This window comes from Planococcus citri, chromosome 1, assembly GCF_950023065.1.
Source record: "Planococcus citri chromosome 1, ihPlaCitr1.1, whole genome shotgun sequence".
In the NCBI taxonomy this organism is placed as follows: domain Eukaryota; kingdom Metazoa; phylum Arthropoda; class Insecta; order Hemiptera; family Pseudococcidae; genus Planococcus; species Planococcus citri.
In genome coordinates, this window is record NC_088677.1 from 6,890,825 (window position 1) to 6,913,112 (window position 22,288).

At 32.1% G+C, this 22,288-nt stretch overlaps 2 protein-coding genes across 2 annotated transcripts in view; both read left to right on the top strand.

Moving 5' to 3' along the window:
* Positions 1 to 1,687: 1,687 nt before the first annotated feature.
* LOC135846210 (uncharacterized) lies at positions 1,688 to 2,474 on the top strand. Its single transcript, XM_065365181.1, has 2 exons — positions 1,688 to 1,867; positions 1,987 to 2,474. Exons 1-2 carry the CDS (start codon positions 1,814 to 1,816, stop codon positions 2,353 to 2,355), a joined length of 423 nt encoding a protein of 140 aa, XP_065221253.1. The 5' UTR covers positions 1,688 to 1,813; the 3' UTR covers positions 2,356 to 2,474.
* A 6,245-nt stretch (positions 2,475 to 8,719) lies between these two features.
* LOC135846217 (forkhead box protein J1-A-like) overlaps positions 8,720 to 22,288 on the top strand; it is a 55,641-nt gene continuing 42,072 nt past the window's right edge. Inside the window, exon 1 of the mRNA XM_065365192.1 lies at positions 8,720 to 9,226. The gene's annotated coding sequence lies outside the window, so the exon portion shown is untranslated. The remainder of the gene's footprint in view (positions 9,227 to 22,288) is intronic.

A 22,288-nucleotide genomic window follows, 5' to 3' on the forward strand; every position in this document is an offset into this window, starting at 1 on the left:
AGCAGCAGCACCTGCTAAAAGTTTAGGTGTTTAATTGAATTTTTTGATTTCTAATGAATTTTTAAAAATCAAATTTGGGTCAAAAATGGTAAAAAATCAAAATTTTACCTATTTTACTATAAGAAAGCTGCATCACTTGTTAAAATTTTAAGATGTTCAAACAACGTTTTAAATTTTTAGTAAATTTTTAAAAATCAAATTTGAACCAAAAATGGCGAAAAAACAAAATTTCTACCAATTTTACTTGAAAAGCTGCATCACTTGCTAAAATTTTAAGTTGTTAAAGCAACGTTTTTGATTTTTGATGAAATTTTGGAAATCAAAAAATTTGGGTCGAAAATAGGAAAAAATCAAAATGTTACCAAATTGATTTAGAAAGCCTAAATTTGGTATGTATCTTATTTTTGACCAGTGGAATCGTTTACAAACGATTTCGAACGATTTTGAGCAGCTCTGGAGCCTCCAGCAGATATTTGAATGTTGGAATTTCTACAAAATGTTACCCAATGAAGTTGAATAACAGCTAACATTTACATTATTCTCCTGATTTCAACGTTTTGATTCCATTGGAGGTGATTTTGAGTTGTTTTGGAGTCTCCGGAGAATTTTTGGAAATTCCAGATTTTTAAAAAATGTGTCTTAAAAGTCGTTCAAATTAACTGTGCACGTATCAATGTGATTAGTGCTTGTTACTTACCAATTTGGACGATTTTTGTTACCATACTTTTTTAAAACTTGGAATTTCCATAATATGACTGGATACTGCAGAACAACTGGAAACCACCTCAAATCGATTCGTCAGCATGTTGAAAATACAGTATAAAGTAAATTTGAACTCTTCAACTTATTGGAATAAAATTTTGTGAAAATTTCAACTCTCAAAAATCTACTGAAGGCTTCAGAACTGCTCAAAGTGGTTCTAAACTGTTTCCAATCGATTTGGGGTGTCGAAAATAGGATTTATACCATTTTTCAACCTCCTAGGTCAGTTTGGTAAATTTTTGATCTTTTTTTTTCAATTTTGATTTTCAACAATTCTTCTTGAAATTCACAAAGCATTTAAAATTTTGACTGGAAATTTATTTTTAATTTTGAGTGATTTTTTGATTCAGTTGTAACTGCCCAAAAGTGCATACTTGGCTACATTTGGTGAAATTTTGTGGTAATTTCAATTTTCAAAAATCTACTGGAGGCTCCAAGAACTTTCAAAAAGCCGCTGGAAGCTACAAAATGACTTGAACCCACCAGCAGTCGATTTGATGAAATTTTGTGGTAATTATTCAAAGTTTCAAAACCCTGCTGGAGGCTCCAGAAGATGCTCAAAATGGTTTGAAATCGTTTTCGATTGATTTGGCAGACTGAAAATAGAGCTCATCTCACATTACAGCTTTCTTCGTCCATTTGGTAAAATTTTGTTTTTTTCCTCATTTTTGGCCTAAATTTGATTTTCAAAAATTCGCCAAAAATCGAAAAATGTTCTTCAGTCCATAGGTAATAATTATAGTTACATGTACTCGACTTGAAATCCAAATTAATCGAATCAATTCCGTGTATATCTTCAAGCAGTATACCTTGATAAAGAAAAAAAATAATATTGACGTATAGTCTCCGATAGGGTAGTTCAATCACCCGAAACATCACGTATTAAAGATACAATTGGTCGGTTTTTTTCATATAAATAGGCTCCGCAGAGTGGAAAAAATCATTCAGTTCTCTCGGTCTTCCAGTTTCACTACTATTAGTTGAATATTGTTACTTGTTGAACCGTTTTCAATTCTAAGAAAACCTCTTCTAACGTACCTACCTAATAACAATGGCTTTCAAAATGAATATTGCTTTCGTCTTCGCCACCGTTTTCTGCCTACAGGTAAGAACAAGAACAAAATATACATATTTTAATACATTATATTTTCATAGTCAAAATTAATACCGGTGTTCTAAAGAAATATGTACTTAATATTACACATTTCTATATTGGTTTTACAGACATTGAACTTAGCTTCGGCTAAACCATCCCCTGGTGGTGGATGCGGCTGTGAAGGCTTCGAAGGTGGATTTGGCCGAGAATTCGTCGGCGGTGGATTTGGCCGAGAATTTGTTGGTGGATTCGGTGGCGGCTGCGGTCCCATTTCGCCTCCTATTTCATTCTTACCAGTACCTCAACCAGTGCCCATTCGAGTCCGGGAACCTCAAAGACAATCGGTGACCATCCCGAATATCATCTTGGCTCTTCTGCCGCCCAATCAAAAATCGCATATTGCTCCCAGACCAATAATCCGTCCACCTCCGGTAGTTCTTCCTTTGCCTCAACCTTTCCCGTTCCCCATTGGTGGTGAAAGATGTGGATGCTTGTAAATGTACGAGTAAGCTACTGTAAATGAATACCTACAACCTACAATATTTGTTCTGCAAAAATTACTTTATGTACTTCTTGTACTTGATATGAAAATAAATACAGTGCACTTTTTACCTTATACTTTTTATTTTATTTCATTGAATTCTGAGACTTTATTGAATAGACAATTGGTCATTCATATTATGATGAGATTCTTGAAGAGAAAAAATTGTATTTTTTCATCAATTTTTGGGCCACTTTGACATAATTTTTTCAAATCCGAAACGAAAAGTTGAAGTGGTTCTCAAGCGAGTTTGAATATCGACTTCCTTTTCCAAAAACGAATAAAAATTGTATGAAGTGATATGTCACACAATACTTGTGCAATGTGCAGCTTTGCTCGCCTCCCTCTCAACCCTCATGATTTTGTAAATCCAATAACGAAAACTTAATGAGTGTAATCTGTAAATATCTTTAAAATTTCCACTCATACATAGATTTTTTTCAAAGTTTTAATTTACAACGACGAAATTTGGCATGATTTCAAAAATCAACTTGGAAAAAATGTTTTCAAAACTACTCTCAATTACATTTAAAACATGGCAAACATATTTTCTTCAAGTTTCAGCAGTACAGAGCAATCAGACTCTAAAGTTGGGCATTGTGATAAAAAACTGTGGTTGCTGAAAAAAACCATCTCATTTGTCTCAAAGGGCCCTTGGATGTCCACTTATAGCAATTTTCCTTCTATCCGAATGTGAGAAGGAAACCACGAACTGATCAAAATCGTGGGACCCAATTTTCAAATTTTGATCATAACTGAAAGCTCTTGTACCCACCTGCACAGATGTTGAAATAAGATTTCGAAATTTGGTTTGTTAAAATTATAACAAGAAGAGGTCTCCATTAAATACCAACATTTATCCCGCCTCTTCTCAACACTGATATTTGTACTCGATGGGAAGATGTTTTAGAATTTTGTTGTTCCCTATTACCAAATAGGTTCATTTTGAATTTCACTTTGAAAAAGTATACTTATTTTCCAATTGAAAATTATTGAAAAATTAATTTAAATTGGGAACATCAAAAAGAAATTTTGCTTCCATGGTTCGACCTTATGGTATAAAAGATCAAAACTTGGGGAAAAAATTTAAAATTTACCAGATTTAAATTAAATACCTAAATTCCTGGCAATTTTTGGCGAATTACCGTTAACTTTAAGTAAAATACGAGTCATTTTCAGTAAATTACTGGTTTTTTTATGGTAAATTACAGTAAGATTTGGTAAATTACGGTAATGTTTATTGAATTACAGACATTTTTAGTTATTTTGGGGTAATACTTATTTGATAAATTGTAATAATTGATAACAGTTTACAATAATTTTGTATAATGCATAATAATTTTGGTAAATTACGGTAATTTCGGGTAATTTACAGTAATTTTGGTGGATCACTGCAATTTATGATAAATTATAGAAACTTCAAAATTTTCAACAATTTTAAAAAATCATGTAAATTACGGTAATTCTGGGTAAATTACGGTAATTTTAGGTAAATTACGGTAATTTTGGTTAAATTACAGTAATTTTGGGTAAATTACGGTAATTTTGGATAAATTACGGTAATTTTGGTTAAATTACAGTAAGTTTTTTTTGGTTAAATTACAGAACGTTTTTTTTTTGTTAAATTACGGCAATTTTGGGTAAATTACATTATTTAGGATAAGTTACAGTAATTTTGGGTAAATTACGGTAATTTTGGGTAAATTACGGTAATTTTGGGGTAAATTACGGTAATTTTGGGTAAATTATGGTAATTTAATTTTGGATAAATTGCTGTAATTTTGAGTGAATTACAGAATTTTTTAGTAATTTTGAAAAATTACTGCTTTTTGGTAAATTATGACATTTCTGGACATTATTGTCAATTTTGGTAAATTACGATAATTTCAGGTAATTTACAGTAAGTTTGGTAAATCACTGCAATTTTTGATAAATTATATAAATTTCAAAATTTTTATTAATTTTAAAAAATCATGTAAATTACTGTAATTCTGGGTAAAGTATGGTAATTTTTGGTGAATTACGGTAATTTGGGGTAAATTACGGTAATTTTGGGTAAATTACGGTAATTTTGGGTAAATTACGGTAATTTTGGGTAAATTACGGTAATTTTGGGTAAATTATGGTAATTTTGGTTGAATTACGGTATTTTTTTTGGTTAAATTACGGTAATTTTTTTTTTGGTCAACTTACGGTAATTTTTATTTGGTTAAATTATGGTAAGTTTTTTTTTGGATAAATTACAGAACGTTTTTTTTTGTTAAATTACGGTAATTTTTAGGGTAAATTACGGTAATTTTGGGTAAATTATGGAATTTTAGGGTAAATTATGGAATTTTATTTCGGATAAATTGCTGTAATTTTGAGTAAATAACAGAATTTTTTAGTAATTTTGAAAAATTACTGCCTTTTGGTAAATTATGACATTTCTGGACATTATTGTCAATTTTGGTAAATTACTGGAATTTGGAAATTTATGGAGATTCTGATAAATTGTGTTAATTATGATAAGGAACTGTAATATTTTTCGGGAAAATTACTGTAATTCCGGGTAAACTAAAGCATGTTTGATTAATTTACAGTAATTTTGGAAAATCACTCCTATTTTTAGAAAATTACAGTAATTATTGGTCAATTACAGTAATTCTTGGTCAATTACAGTAATTTTTGGTCAATTACAGTTAGTTTGATTATTCACCGCAATTTTTGGTAAATTACGGAATTTTAAAATTTACAGCAATTTTGATGGGGTAACGCAATTTTGGGTAAATAACTGTAATTTTGGGTAAATTGCTGTAATTTTGGAAAATCACTCCTATTTTTGGAAAATTACAGTAATTTTTGGTCAATACAGTTATTTTGATCTTTCACCGCAATTTTTGGTAAACTACCATATTTTTAGTAATTTACAGTAATTTTGGAAAATTGCTGCGTTTTTTTGATAAATTATGACAGCTTCAGAAATAACTGTAAACTTTGATAAATTACAGTAATTTTTGGTCAATTAGTTATTTTGATTATTCACTGCAATTTTTGGTAAATTACAGGAATTTTGAAATTTATGGCAATTTTGATTGAGTAACGTAATTTTGGGTAAATTACTGTAATTTTGAGTAGAATTCCGTTGTTTTGGGTAAATTTTATTTTAATCTAGGGGAAAAAACTGTATGTTTGGGTATTTTGGGTAAATTACAATTTGGTAAATTGTAAATTTTTTTGTCAATTTACTTACTGTGTTTTTTTGATAAATTATGACAGCTTTAGAAACAACTGTAAACTTTGGTACATTCGCAGTAATTTTTGGTCGATTAGTTATTATTCTGATTATTTACTGCAATTTTTGGTAAATTACAGGAATTTTGAAATTTACAGCAATTTTGATAAGGTAATGTAATTTTGGGTAAATTACTGTAATTTTGAGTAGAATTCCCTTGTCTTGGGTCAATTATTCTGATTCTGGGGAAAAACTGTAATGTTGGGTAGTTTGGGTAAATTACTGTAATTATTGGTAAATTACTGCAGATTTGATAATTTATGGTAATATTGGTAATTTTGGAGAAATTTATGGCAACCTTGGTAAATAATGGTAATTTTGGTAAATTACAATTTGGCAAATTGTAATTTTTTTTGGCAATTTATTACAGTAATTTTGAATAAATACTGCAGTTTTGGTAATTTACGGTAATATTTGTAATTTTGGAGAAATTTATGGCAACTTCAGTAAATAATGGTGTTTTTGCTCACATACAACAATTCTTGGTAAATTATACAATTTTTTGGTAATTTACAGAAATTTTGGTAAATTATTGCAATTTTTCACAAATTAGGGTAATCTTGGGATTTTACAGTGGACTTTGGTTGACTATGTTAATTATGGTAATTTATTGTAATTTTAGTTTTAAAAAAAAAACAGTCATTTTGGAGAATTACGGCAACTTTGGTGAATAATTTTGGTCATTTTGGTATATTACTATAGTTTATACTGTAAATTGCAATATTCATTTTTAGTAAATTATGAACTATGGTAATTTTGGTAATTAAATTATTATGGTGATCTTGTTAAATTACAGTGATTTTGTTATCATGTAAAGATAATTTTATCAAACACGGTAATTTTAGTAAATTACTGGTAATTTTGGTATTCATTTTGGTAAATTACAGTAATTTTTGGTAATTAACAGTATTTATGGTGTATTGGTAAATTATGGGTATTTTAAGCAAATGTTGGCAAGTTAGGGCTTTTTATTTTGCAGTAATTTTATAAAAAATTTTAGTAAATTACGGTAATTTTGGTGAATTAGATACAGCAATTTTGGCGAATTACCGTGATTTTGGTAAATTATGGTTAAGTTGGTGAATTACAAAAATTTTGGTAAATTATGGTAATTTAGGTAAATTACAGTAATTTCGGGTTAGGTACGGTAATTTTGGTGAATTATGGTATTTTTAGTGAATTACGGCAATCAAGGTAAATTACAGTTATTTTAGTAAATTTTTGATAACTTTGGTAAATTATGGTAATTTTTAGTAATTTTTAGTAATTTACAGTAATCTTTGTAAATTGCCGCAATTTTTGGTAAATTATAGAAATTTTGAATTTTTTAGCAATTATGAAAAATTATGTTAATTTCAGTATATTAGAGTAATTTTGTGTAAATTACAGTAATTTTGTGTAAATTACAGTAATTTTGTGTAAATTACAGTAATTTTGTGTAAATTACAGTAATTTTGTGTAAATTACAGTAATTTTGTGTAAATTACAGTAATTTTGTGTAAATTACAGTAATCTTGTGTAAATTACAGTAATCTTGTGTAAATTACAGTAATCTTGTGTAAATTACAGTAATTTTGTGTAAATAATTACAGTAATTTTGTGTAAATTACAGTATATATTAGTAATTTACAGTAATTTTGGAAAATTGCCCCATTTTTTGGTAAATTATGACAGTTCTGGAAAGTACTGTAAATTTTGGTAAACTACAGTAATTTTTGGTCAATTACAGTAATTTTGATTATTCACTGCAATTTTTGGTAAATTACAGGAATTTTGAAATTTACAGCGTTTTTGATAAAATGTGTTAATTATGATTAATTATACTGTAATAATTTTAGTAAATTACTGGTAATTTTGTTAATCATTTTAGTAAATTACAGTAATTTTTGGTAATTAACAGGATTTATGGTAAATTATGGTTATTTTAAGCAAATTTCGGGAAGTTTTAGTTTTTGCAGTAATTCTACGATAATTTTGGTAAATTATGGTAATGTTGGTAAATTACGATAATTTTAGTAAATTTTTGGTAATTTTGGAGAATTGTGACAACTTATTAAGTAAATTAGGTACTTATTAATAATTTTTCAAATTTACCAAATTATTTAGTCATTTACCTGAAGTAGCAAAAAGAAAAGGGTCTGCAAAAGACCAAAAGTGGAAAAAATTGGTAAAAACCATTTTTCTGGAAAATTGGACACTTTTTTCATGTTGTACTTAATTATAATCATACTCTAATCTTATCTTTCGTATACCTACATGAAAGAGAATGCAATCTCTATTGATAATGCTTTTGGGTCATCGTGTTTTAGGACTCAAGCAACCAAAATCATTATCATGTTGGAACAAATCCAATACCAAGCCGCAGAAGAGAGGTATTCATTATCCAGCTACCTGCTACCTGCTACCTGTACCCTTTGAGCTGACTCGGACCCACCATACTCTCGTTCCAAAATCATCAAACTCATTCTCGTGTTCGCTACCCATTCACGCGACCAAACCTCACCCAAAAACGTATTCACTCCCCATTGCACGAATATACGAGTACGAAAATTGTTGCTCCGCTACCATCGTCACTCGTACACTCGTACAGCTCTAGAGGCATAAGAACTAGTATATAAGACGTAAATTACGCGTAATGATCATAAAATCGAGTCGACGTCGACCTTTAAAAAAACCTACCTACCTGCTCATTGCCTATAACTGCCTACCTGCCTACCTACCTGGCTATAGAGTTGCGAGAGAGAGGCAGGAATGGGAAAAAACCACGTATAGAAATTGAAAGGAAAGGAAAGGAAAGGAAAAGAAAGGAAAAGCAATGGGAAAATCTGTCCGAAATTATACTACTACGACGAGCGACTAGGTACCTATACTCGTAAGGTTGTATCGTATATACATAGAGTGTGAGAGCTAAACTCCAAAGGGTCTATGGTTTTTTGACGATGCGGTTGCGCGCGCTCGAGCTCTCTCCAAAGGGGAAGAACATTACGACTCGAACGCGCCAACGGCGAATGTGATGCTGGGTAATTTTCACCTGTCCGGTCCAACCGCCGCCGTTTTTCCGTAGTACTACTCCTACCCACCTTGTTCTGCGGCTCGTTCGTCGAAGAGCTCGCCTTTGCCTTCTTTCCTTTACCATACCATCGTCGTTTGCCGGAGATCGATCGACTTGCACAACTCCACGAGCACATCTCGGTCTCCCGCGCTCGATTCTACTCGGCTACGGTCGCCGTCCTCGCTGTAGTAGAAACTTTTCCCGTATTTCTGACTCGACTCAACTCAACCGAACTGAAGCCAGCGCAAATCAGAGCATCCCATCCGAGCCGCCTTTTGCCGGTTTACCCCTTTTTTTTTTACTTACTCGTATACGTTACGAGTACACAGTCTCTCGCAAGTTTTTCGAATCAGCACGCGGTTTCTCTCCCGCACTCGAAACATAATTCACCACGCGTTCGTTGTATTCGATTTGTTGTATATTGTGCTAGAAGATAGTTTTGTTGTTTTTCATTTTTTTTAAAACCATTTTTCAACTCTTTCGTCTTCGTATAATATTTCGGTAAGTTTGGGTATTATTTTTTTACTCTTATGATGGGTATTTTGATTGCTTGATATGTCGAGTGTTTCTTGAGTTCATTTTTTGTCTCAATTTTTTTAATCAAAATTGGGCCATTTTTTTGAGAAAAAAATCATTATCGATGAAAATTTCAATTTTGGTTCGAAAATGAAAAAATTCCGGCGATAATGAATGTAAAAAATACTTACCCAATTTGCACCATTGTATTCTTTAGATTTTCATTATTAATTGGCATTTTTGTTCGAAACTAACTAACTCGAGTTATAAATAATTTGCTTATTAAAGAAGAATTCAAAGTCACTCGATATGACATGTGCGGTTGAAAGTTTCACGAAGCATGACGTGTTCGATGCCTCATCGTTCGTTTTCAAGTTGTGTAAAAAATTTATCACCACGAATAATTAGTTCTTTCGTACCAAATACGTCTTAAAATGAGCCCAAAATTTCTCAAATTTTCCCCTTGAACTATTTTACATTCGGATCGAGCTGAGAATATTTAATATTCTCTTTCGCAAGCTACCTACTTACATAAAAGAAATAAGGAACAAGGAACTAGAAGAAATTCAATTCAATTCGTCGATAAACCAAAAAAGAAAAAGAAAAAAAAAGAAAGGGAAAAATCACTCGCTTTTACGCGTTGCATTTATCAGAATACCTACCTATCTGTATAAAATGTCTTTCAATTTATTATATTTTACCTATGCTTTTATTATTCGCATTTTATATGTATTATAAAGGAAGCAAACTCTGTAAAGGCAACCTAATAATAAAACGAACGAGGAAACTTTCTTGCTCTTTTCCTGCTTAGGTATATATTTTTTAGTCGTTTATCCCCGAGAAAGAAATAGGGATGATTCGAATATAGCTTCTTTTAATACACCTATAGGTACCAATGTAATGTGAATGTGTTATCGTACCAAGAGAGCTTCGGTTCTAAGAAATTCACACAGAGGGGTGAGGGTGGTTTTGGTTTCTTTTCGTAATGAGTCATATTCGTGTAGTGAAATTTTCTCAGGATGATGCGATCGTTTGGTTTTTTTTTCCTATGGTCGGATTTTCATCGGATTTTATAATTTTTTAATTTTATTACATCATCCGAGGGGGTTAAAATGGTGAAATGGGTTGTTATTGTTGTTTTATGGGATGAGAAAAAAATCAATAATCGATGTACATACTTATAGTGTAGCGTAATGTAAACAATGCGGATGTATTGTTTTTTGAAATGAAATGAGGCTTTATAATGAGTCATTTTTCTGCGGTGTTTTCCTCGAAAATTGTCGAAGTAATAGAAGGTGTAATTTCGTGGTGTTTTTTATTTTGGTGGTTGGATTTTTTCCCCTTCATAGTCCGGCACATGACAATAGGAGTAATTGCACCCCCCCCCCGACGATCCTCCGGGACAATATTTTTCTTAAAGGGGGCATCCTAAGGAACATTTTAAAGCAAACTTGCCAAAAAAAAAAGTTGGCCTTACTTACAAAATGGCGGCCATTTTGATTGACAGGTCAGCCGAAATCGCAGATTTTGCGTTTTAATATAGGACTTGCACGAATTTTTTCAAACTTTACAGAGGTAGATCGAAAGATGATGCAAAAATTTATCACCTGCCAAAATTTCAAGTGCTAAAGTGCGTTTTTCGATTTTTGGTGAATTTTTGAAAATCGAATTTAGGCCAAAAATGAGGAAAAAAATCAAAATTTTACCAAATTGACCAAAAAAGCTGAAATTTGGGATACACCCTATTTTCGACATGCCAAATCGATTGGAAACGGTTTCAACTCGTTTTGAGCAGTTCTGGAGCCTCCAGCAGATTTTTGAAACTCGAAATTCCCACAAAATTCCATCAAATTGGAGTTGAAAAGCTAAAATTTATTCTAAAAACCAATTTCAATACGCTACGAAGTATTGCAGGTGAATTTCAAGTCGTTTTGGATCCTCCAGCGTCTTTTTGAAAATTACTGGAGCCTCCAGTAGATTTTTGAAACTTGAAATTTCCCCAACATTAATTTATCAAATGGAGTTGGCCAGCTGAAATTTACTTCGCAGACTACATGGTGGTTTCAAATGGTTTTGAAGCTTCCAGCTACTTTTAGGAAATTTCAATTTTCCAAAAAAACGTCATATAACCTTTCAAAAAGTCGCTGGAGGCTCCAAAACGACTTGAAATTCACCAGCAGTCAACTTCGTAGCGTATTGAAATTATCATAGTTTGCATGAATGAATTTCGACTCTCCATCTTAGTTTGATGACATTTTGGGGAAATTTCAAGTTTCAAAAATCTACTGGAGGCTCCAGTAATTTTCAAAAAAGTCGTTGGATACTCTAAAATGACTTGAAATCCACCAGAAGTCGTTTTCAGAAGGTGTTAAAATTGGAGTGTAGAGTAAATTTCAGCTTTCCATCTCCATTTGTTGTGAAAATTTCAAGTTTCAAAAATCTGCTGGAGGCTTCAGGAATTTTCAAAAAGTCGCTGGAGGATCCGAAACGACTTGAAATCCACCTGCAGTATTTCGTAGCGTATTGAAATTAGTTTTTAGAATAAATGTTAGCTTTACAACTCCAATTTGATGGAATTTTGTGGGAATTTCGAGTTTCAAAAATCTGCTGGAGGCTCCAGAACTGCTCAAAACTAGTTGAAACCGTTTCCAATCGATTTGGCATGTCGAAAATAGGGTGTATCCCAAATTTCAGTTTTTTTGGTCAATTTGGTAAAATTTTGATTTTTTTCCTCATTTTTGGTCTAAATTCGATTTTCAAAAATTCACCAAAAATCGAAAAACGCACTTTAGCACTTGAAATTTTGGCAGGTGATAAATTTTTGCATGATCTTTCGATCTACCTCTGTAAAGTTTGAAAAAGTTCGTGCAAGTCCTATATTAAAACGCAAAATCTGCGATTTCGGCTGACCTGTCAATCAAAATGGCCGCCATTTTGTAAGTAAGGCCAACTTTTTTTTTGGCAAGTTTGCTTTAAAATGTTCCTTAGGATGTCCCCTTTAAGAGAAATATTGTCCAGGAGGATGGGGGGGGGGGTGCAATTACTCCTATTGTCATATGCGGACTATCAGATTCGTCGATTTTTATGTTTCGAAAATAATGAGGCAGAATTGAAATTGTTTTTGAATTTTTGTACGAGTCAGGTTTTCGAAAAAGTATTCAAAATGGTGAATAAATTTATTTAATTTTGCTCGAAACTCTGAAACCAATACGATGAGTTTTTTGGGAACAAATTAGAAAAATGGAGGGGGGGGGTGCTGCATGAAATTCATAAAGGAAGTCTTAAATGCTGAGAATGTTCGGAGGGCACTTTTTCGAAAGTTTCAGACTATTCTACCTGTCGCTACTTTGTCTGTAATGTTTTTGAATTATCAGCTGGTAAAATACATAAATTTTAATCATTCGAGTCCATTTTTGGACCCCTTGGCCCTCCTGCTTCCCACCCTTCCACCCACCTTTTGAAGCTCATTAAAACAAACCCATGTGTAAAATTCTTGAATTTCCTACAAAGTATTTCGAAACTTCTGCAAGTCGTTCGAGTGATTAAGTACATAGTTCTAAGTTTAACAAAGGAGGACGTTGAGAATCGAAAAAATTAGGCATTTTGGTTCAAAAAAGCTGCATTTTTTGTTGAAAAATCGTTTTACTTCATAAAATTGAAAATTAATTCGAACGTGGTTTCAAAAAACTGTAAAAAGGCTCATTTCAGTGAAACTGAGTCAATTGTGACGATTTGAAATTGTGTATCGTTCTCGTGTTTCCTTAAAAACTACTTGAGAAATTTTGTAGGAGGGAGGAAGGGATTCTAAAATTTTGAAAATACCTTTTTGAGGGGGAAGAGAGCGAGGAAGATGAATTTCTAAAATTATTCTTTAATTTTTCGAGTGTATTGTCAACTTGGGAGAGGGGCTGGATAAATTTTAGCACTGAGCCAAAGCTGCGATGAAAATCTCGAAGCATTCCACTATTTCAAGTAGAAAATCACTTGAAAACTTTACTTTTGGAGCTTTTTGATTGGTTTATTTATAAAAATGTTCTCAATATTCAAAGTAAAATTGAAGTTTCCAAAAAAAATGATGCAAATGAATTTACTTAAAGTAGAAAAATAATGATTAACAAAAACAAATTTGCTCAAATTCACCAAAATTTTTAAATTTTTTTATTTTCGATTTGAGAAGTTTCAAATTTCAGGATTTTCACCCCCCCCCCCCCCCGTCACCCTCAAAAGTAGTAGTCCAAGTTTGATTTCCAATTTTTTCTGATTTTAAAAAAATTGTTCGATGTAAATTTTATTAATTTTTTGATTCGATTGGAATTTCCTGAATTAAAAAAAATGATAATAAAAATCATGCTTCTAAAATGCAAAGTTTTTATTACAAGTCCAAATTTCGAAATTTTTTAGGCATTTTATTTTTATTTTAATTTTTTAATTTTTTTCTTCTTCACATTTTCAAATAAATGTGAAAAAGTCATTAACGAATCCCAAAGGTGAGGTGAGGAGGGAGGCTGGTCACTGCCATTATAACTAAACAAGACCATCAAAACAAAATAATCAAAAATTATGTTTTTTTTTTCTATTGAGATACTTAGGTACTCAATTTTAAGCATTATTTTCATTTTTTAGTTTTTTCTTCTTCTTCATGATACCGAAGAAATATTTGAAAAATCATAAACACTAATCCCTAATTTATGAAGAGGAAGGGATGGAGGGTCACTGTTATCGTGACTATGAACAAAAACCCACAAATTTTCAAAAATTAATTTTTCGTTTAAAATGCTCGAAAAATTTTTTTATCGATTTTTTCACTTATTTGTCAAAATTCAAAAATGAAAGCGATGGTGAAAAATTACTCTCGATAGGAGAATTTTTTAGAATTTCATTGCTCTTAATTGCTAAATTGGCTCATTTCAACCAAAAACTAATTTTTTTATGATAAAATTTATGAATTCGTGTTCTCGTTTTTTAAAAAGCCTTTTCAATTCTTTTCATAGGAGGTGGGAGGGGGGGGGGAGATTCATATATCGAGGATTTAAATAGCTTGTGGATGTGTTCGGTCTTTTCTTGAGAAACGTATCATTTTAGAAGAATTCTGACTCTATAATAACATTTTTTTGGGTAAATTAGATTTTTTTTTAAGTTTTAGGTGTTCTTGATGCAACTTTTTTTGGATTTGGGGATGTTGAGGGAAGAGAAAAAAAGAAAAAAAAATTATTTTCCAATAAAATCCAATAACTTTAGAGGGTTGGAAACTCCAGAAAGTAAAACTTCAGAATAAGAGCCTCATCGATGTGCTTAATTTTGGAAATTTTCATCATCTCTGACCCTGCCCCCCCCTCATCTAAATACTCTAATTTGAGTTTTGACAGAATAGGAGAGTTTCGATGTCTCTTTTTGAGATTTTGAAGCATTTTAAACCTTTACTTCCGCTCCTCTTTTTTTTGAGGGTTTCAAATATCTTCACTTTCGTCAGATTTTCCATTTCTCAGTCGAAAAAATCATCAAACCAGACGAATTTTCGCTGTTCTTAAACAAATTTTATGTGCATAAATCCCTTCAAATGGGTTCTTTGAGGTCAGAATTATTCTGTATGATTAGCTTTTCGAGCAAATCTCAGTTTTTAAGTCAAAATGTTCTGGGCGTCGAACCTCTTCTCCCCCTCAGTTTGTCTGAAGGCTCCAATTTATGTTCCAAAGCTCTCGTCACTGAAATATCAAGTCCAAAAGTTTATTTTTTGATTTTTGGCGAGTTTTTGAAAATTGAAAAAAATTTGAAAAAAACTGTTTTGAGTACGGATTTTTGAACTTATTCATGGAGCAAAGTGAACTAATGTGAATATTTTTACAACTCTCATACATTAACAAGTATCTATTAATTTTAACCCATTCTGGAGCCTCCAGCGATTTTTTAATTTCTTCCAGAAATTTCGAATCGCTCTGAAAGGGTCAAAAAATGAACTTCAGCATCTATAACTTTGCTCCATGCTTATTGAACAACCTCTCGACCATTTTAAGTGGTTCAAGCGAAATAAAAGTGAAGTTTTCACCAATTTATAAACTCCAAAAAAATTAAGAGAAATCAAATTTTCGAAAAAAATTTAAGCATAATGAGTAGTTTTTTTGAAAATACTCGTACATTTTCTGATGTGTCGACAAGATCACTCGACTCGAAAATAATCGCAATTTGACTTTTTCAAAGCTTCCAGCGAGTTTTCAAATTTTTTTTCATTCATTTTGAAATTGTAAAAATTGGACAAAAATTCACTTTTGAGCTCACACTCCAGGAACTTCACGATGACCACCTGGAGGGGTCGAGAGGGTGCCCAATGAGCACCATCCAAAGTTACAGGAGGTGCTAAAGTTGATTTTTGACTCCTTCGAAGTTATATTCAATATTTCTGTAGAAAATTTAAAAAAATTTGGACACTTCAGAATGACCCAAACGAAGGATGGAAGTCTTGATGTTAAAAAAATCATTCTCATTAGTTCCTTTAATCAGAAAAGTTTGACTTTAAATTTCATGAAAAAGTTTGAAAATGGTCCCTGAAACAGATTTTTTGACAAATTCGTCCAAAAATCCAAAAGCGAGTTTGAAGACATGAAATTTTGGGTCTGGGGGGGGGGGGGTGGACAATTGGACATGTCCTATTGATGTACCTTGGTTTCGTTCAATTCGAAGATTCGAGTTTGTGAGCTCAGAAAGTTCTCTCGTTATACATATACAGCTACATTAATTTTTTAGTCCTAAAAACTCATCCGACGGAACAATTCAGCTTAATGGGGGGGGGGGGAGAGGGGGAATAAAATTTGAATTTTCGCCATAAGAGACTCTCTAACCTCCTTCTACGTATCAATTTATTCAATTTAGACTATTTCTACGACACTTTTTGAAAATCTAGAATCCCCAAAATATGGCTGGAGGCTCCAGAACGATTTGAAACCACCTCCAATCGACTCAGCAGTTTGCAATTATCAGGTATAAATCAAATTTAGCCTTCCAACTTCGTTGAGTAAAATTTTTAGAGAATTTCTGTTTTTAAAAATCTACTGGAGGCTTCAGAACTACTCAAAAGGGGTTGAAATCGTTTCTAATCGAGTCGAGGGGTCGAAAATAGGGTAAAAATCAAATTTCAGATTTCCAAGTCAATTTAGTGAAATTTAGATTTTTTTCTCATTTTTGGCCTAAATTTGATTTTTAAAAATTCACCAAAAATCGAAAAATTCACTTCAACGTTTGAAATTTTGTCTCGTGATGTATTTTGTATGCTCTTTCAATTTATCGTTTTGCGGTTTAGAAATTTTTTTTTCTCTGCCACTTTACCTGAACAATTTTTTGGAGTGATAATTTCAGGAAACTGAATTTTTTAGAAGTCTCTTTCCCCCTCCTTGGTCTTGGTCTTGGTCTTGATCTTATTTTATTTCATCTTCTTCACGTCATTAAAATCATACTTAATCCCCAATTAATCACTTTCATTTCATCGATTCGAATTCGAATGTTTATTTTTCATACGTAAAATAGGTACCTATTTGCAAAATATGACAACTCGCAACTAAGTAAATGTTTCCATCGATGAAATACATTTTCAACTCGAACATCTCCTTATTATAGCGGCCCTTCAGCCTTCAGGTTGCCATTCTTTATCGTCGTCGTCGCAACAAAGCTGGGATTAATTCGAAAGTTTTTAATTGATTTTGCGAGTATAAACTGTGCAGAAGAAAAAGCAGCAAAAAGGGGAGGAATCCTTTTAGAGTTAAACTAAATTACCCCGTTTTTATTCACTCGGTAATGTAAACGCATTCGAATAAGCGGAGAAGAAAAGAACATCTTTTTTGAAAAAAAAAAATACACGAGCTGAAAAAAAAACTCTCTCATCTCGTCTCTCATAATGACAAAAAGCAATTTCGCTATTTAAACTTAGCAACCTGCTGGCTATAAAGAAGCACTATGGTATAAAGATGGTTTGGTTGGATGTGTTTATCTTCAGGGCATGGGCATACCGAACAGGCGAACAGGCGAACAGAGACGATAAAGATAAAACGGGGGAAAAAACTTGGTAAATTAGTCGACGATGATGACGAAACAAACGAAATCATTAAGATTGTGTTACAGATGTATAACTATTTGTTGTGTTATTTGTATCATTATTACGTATGATGGGGATGTGATGATGAGAATATGAGAGATTGAGAGAGTGCACCATATGACTGCAATGTAGAAAAGAAAACACGTACGGTGATTAATTTATAGAAACATTCGTCACGTCTTCCTTATCCTCGTCGTGTTCTCGTATTCGTATTTTTTGATTTATCGAGAGATGAAGGGAGCTGTGAGAACGAGGCTGTGATGGAATCAAAGATGATTGCTTTGGTTCTTACAATTGATTTTATTTTTCCAGATTTGATGATTTTTTTCTTTTAAAATTTTCTTAGATTTTTCCCAACTTTAACAAGTGTTTTTTTCAAATTTCTCGATAGTTTTTAGTGGATTTGTTCCTGTTTTGATCGATTTTTACATCTTGAATTTTAGTAATTTTTTTTCGCCTGAATTTTTGCTGAATTTTATCACCTCGAGTTCTGGAGATTTTCTCATAAAAATTTCCCCTTAAGCTTGTCCGATTTTATTGAACAAATTTTAGTCGGAATTTCTCCTTATTTTTTTCGACGACTTTTTAAAAATTTTGTGAGTTTTCTTTTCCCTCGATTTGGTGATTTTTCTTTTGAATTTTTTAAAGATGTTTCCCAATTTTGAGGGGTCTATTCTTTTGAATTTTAGCGAGTTCACTTTTTTTAGTTTTCGACGATTTTCCCAAAATTTCCATTTTTTTAATCTTCAAATTATGGCAAAGTTTTTCCAGTTTTGATAGATTTTAAACTTTAAATTTTTACGATTCACCTAGTTATTGGGGGGGGGGGGGGGATATTTTGTAATTTCGAAATATTTTTGGAAATAAATAATATATACTGATTGATTGATTATTCTAAATTATGGTCATTTTTTTGCCTTAATTTTGACTGAATTATTTTTTATTTTAACAGTCATTTTTTTTTGAGTCTCGTGCTTTAGAAAAGCCAGTGATTTTTTCGCTTACATTCTTTGTGAAATCGTAATTTTTCTTCTTTCTATATTTAGTTAAGTACAATCTCCTTTAAATTTTGACCTTTTTTTTTAGAAAGGGAAGGGAGCTTCTTCAAGATTTGATGAATTTGTATTTTTTTTTCATTTTCACCTTCTGGGGTGGATTTTTTTCTGCATCTTGATATCTTTTATTCGTTGATTCCTCATTCATTTCCCCTCCTCTCCCCTCTCTCCCCTTTTTTCTTCAAGTTAAAATATACTTTTTCTCTCTGGAATCGTCTCGAATTTTTCTGGAAATTTTTCGATGGTTTTTCTCAAGTTTTTTTTTCTATTTTTTAATTTTTTCCCCAATTTATACTTTTAGTTCTCGTGAGTTCTCGATACTGAATTTTCAGGGTTCTTTTCTGAAGTGAATTTTCGAGAGTTTTCCATTTTCATCTCTAACATGATTTTATTTTGAATTTTATCCATTGGTTTTTCTGGCTAAAATTTTTGTTCTTAATTTTAGTGAAACCTTTTTTCTCGAATTTTCGTGATTTTGATAAGATTTTCTTCTAATTTTGCGTCAAATTTTAGTATTTTTTTTTGCTCAGATTTTTGTGGAATTCCCTTTTTTACAGACTTTTTACTTTTTGAGTTTTTTTTTGGGGGGGGGAGGGGAGTTCAAGGTTCGATGGTTTTATTTCGAAATTTTTTGGAGCTTTCCTGATTTTTTTTCCACGTTTTGTTCTTTTGAATTCTCGTAGATTCTGGTTCCCAATTTTTCGACTATTTTCCCTTCCCAAAAAAAAGTTGGCCTTACTTACAAAATGGCGGCCATTTTGATTGGCAGGTCAGCCGAAATCGCAGATTTTGCGTTTCAACATAGAACTTGCACGAACTTTTTCAAACTTTACAAATGCAGATCGAAAGATCATGCAAAAATTCACCACCTGTCAAAATTTCAAGTGCTAAAGTGCGTTTTTCGATTTTTGGTGAATTTTTGAAAATCGAATTTTTAGGCCAAAAATGAGGGAAAAAATCAAAATCTTACCAAATTGACCAAGAAAGCTGAAATTTGGGATATACCCTATTTTCGACATGCTAAGTCGATTGGAAACGGTTTCAACCCGTTTTGAGCAGTTCTGGAGCCTCCAGCAGATTTTTGAAACTCGAAATTCCCACAAAATTCCATCAAATCAGAGTTGTAAAGCTAAAATTTATTCTAAAAACTAATTTCAATACGCTACGAAGTACTGCAGGTGAATTTTAAGTCGTTTTGGAGCCTCCAGCGACTTTTTGAAAATTCCTGAAGCCTCCAGCAGATTTTTGAATCTTTAAATTTTTACAAAATTTCATCGAATGGAGATGGAAAGCTGAAATTTACACTCCAATTTCAACACCATTTGAAAACGACTTTTGGTGGGTTTCAAGTCATTTTAGAGCCTCCAACGACTTTTTTGAACTGGAGCCTCCAGTAGATTTTCGAAACTTGAAATTTCCCCAAAATTTTATCAAACTGAGATGGAGAGTCGAAATTCATTCTGCAAACTAATTTCAATACGGTTCGAAGTTGACTGCTGGTGAATTTCAAGACGTTTTGGAGCCTCCAGCAACTTTTTGAAAGGTTGTATGACGTTTTTTTTGGAAAATTGAAATTTCCTAAAAGTAGCTGGAAGCTTCAAAACCATTTGAAACCACCATGTAGTCTGCGAAGTAAATTTCAGCTTGCCAACTCCATTTGATAAATGAATGTTGGAGAAATTTCAAGTTTCGAAAACCTACTGGAGGCTCCAGTAATTTTCGAAAAAGTCGCTGGAGGCCTTAAAATGACTTGAACCCACCTGAAGTCGTCTTCAGAGGGTGTTAAAATTAGAGTGTTGAGTAAATTTCAGCTTTCCATCTCCATTCGATGAAATTTTGTGAAAATTTAAAGTTTCAAAAATCTGCTGGAGGCTCCAAAACGACTTGAAATTCACCTGCAGTACTTCGTAGCGTATTGAAATTAGTTCTTAGAATAAATTTTAGCTTTACAACTCCAATTTGATGGAATTTTGTGGGAATTTCGAGTTTCAAAAATCTGCTGGAGGCTCAAGAACTGCTCAAAACGAGTTGAAACCGTTTCCAATCGATTTGGCATGTCGAAAATAGGGTATATCCCAAATTTCAGCTTTCTTGGTCAATTTGGTAAAATTTTGATTTTTTCCCTCATTCTTGGCCTAAATTCAATTTTCAAAAATTCACCAAAAATCGAAAAATGCACTTTAGCACTTGAAATTTTGACAGCTGATAAATTTTTGCATGATCTTTCGATCTACCTTTGTCAAGTTTGAAAAAGTTCGTGCAAGTCCTATGTTAAAACGCAAAATCTGCGACTTCGGCTGACCTGTCAATCAAAATGGCCGCCATTTTGTGAGTAAGGCAAACTTTTTTTGGACAAGTTTGCTTTAAAATGTTCCTTAGGATGTCCCTTTTAAGAAAAAAGTTGTCCCGGAGGATCGACGGGGGGGGGGGGGCAGTTACTCCTATTGTCATATTTATGCCCGACAATTTTTAAAGATTTTTTTTGGTCTACAAGACTTGGTTATTTTTATTTTGAATTTTCTATAGCTTTCTTGATTTTTTTTTCTTAGATTCTGTTTCCCAATTTTTCGACGATTTTTCCCGAATTTTCGTGTTTTTTTAGCCTAATTTTTTGTGAAGTTTCCGCAATTTTATCGTGATCCTTTTTACAGATTTTTTTGGGTCTTCGAGTCTCGATGATTTTATTTTGAATTTTTTTGGAGCTCTCTTAATTTTTTTTCACGTTTCGTTCTTTAGAATTCGCGTTGATTCTATTTCTCAATTTTTTGACAATTTTCCTCGAATTTTCATGTTTTCTTTTAAGCCCAAACTTTTGTGAATTTTCCCCAATTTTATCGTAAATTTTCGTTAGTTTTCTTTGTTTTAATTTTTATTTTCTACTTTTAATCGAATTTTTATTCTGTAATCCTCGTTATATTTTTCAACTTTTTTAATTTTGGCAGAACTTCTGAACTTTTGGAGAATTTTTTTCATTTTGAATTTCGTTCTTGAGTTTTATTCTCAGGATGTTTTTCAACTCTCCAGATCTTGATCTTTTCTCTGCTTCTCGTTTTGGTCATTTTCTCTCAATTTCAATAATTTTATCGCAATTTTTCCTTTTTTTTCTTTTTTGAAATGAGTGTCAATTTTCTCCAGGTTTTGATGTATGTTTCTCGCGAATTTGAGGATTTTTATTCTTTTTGAAACGTGGTACATTTTTTCATACTTCGAATTTTCAAAATGATTTTCACAAATCACTATTTTCCCAAATTTGGATTAAAAGCTAGCCCCCTTCGCCCTTTACCTTTGATCTAAATAAGTTTTTCGTTCTAAAAATGATTCTTCTCATGTTTATGGAATTTTTTACAATTATTGCTTATTTTTTCATAATACTCGAATAATTTTTTGCATCAAATGCTCGCTCATGTCAAAATTTCTGCAATTTTACAATTGGTATTCTTATATTATTTAATTTTTTGAAATGATTTTGAATTAGATTAAATTTCGTTCCTCCTTATTTCGATGAACTCCCCCCTCTTTTTTCAATTTTGCAATTTTTTTCAGTACTTCAACACATTTTTGGTTTATGAATTTTTTAAAGATTGGTTTCATTCGAATTTCGATGATTTTTTTCCAATTACTTTTTCCAGCTTTTTCGGCTACTAAAGTTACTTTTTTTTGAGAAAAATTTGAGTACAATCTGGTTGCCTATTTGGGAGGAGGAAAAAAAATTGAAAAACCACCATAGATAGGTTTTTCACATGGATATATACATAGAAATACGCAACACACGCGAAATGGGAATTACCTTGATGAAGTCATTAATATTAAATGAATCTGTACTCGTTTTTTCAAATAAATACCATCACCCCACCGGCTGCTCCGCTGCTCGGCTCGACGAATACCTCGCGAGCTGAATTGAAAGCTACATAC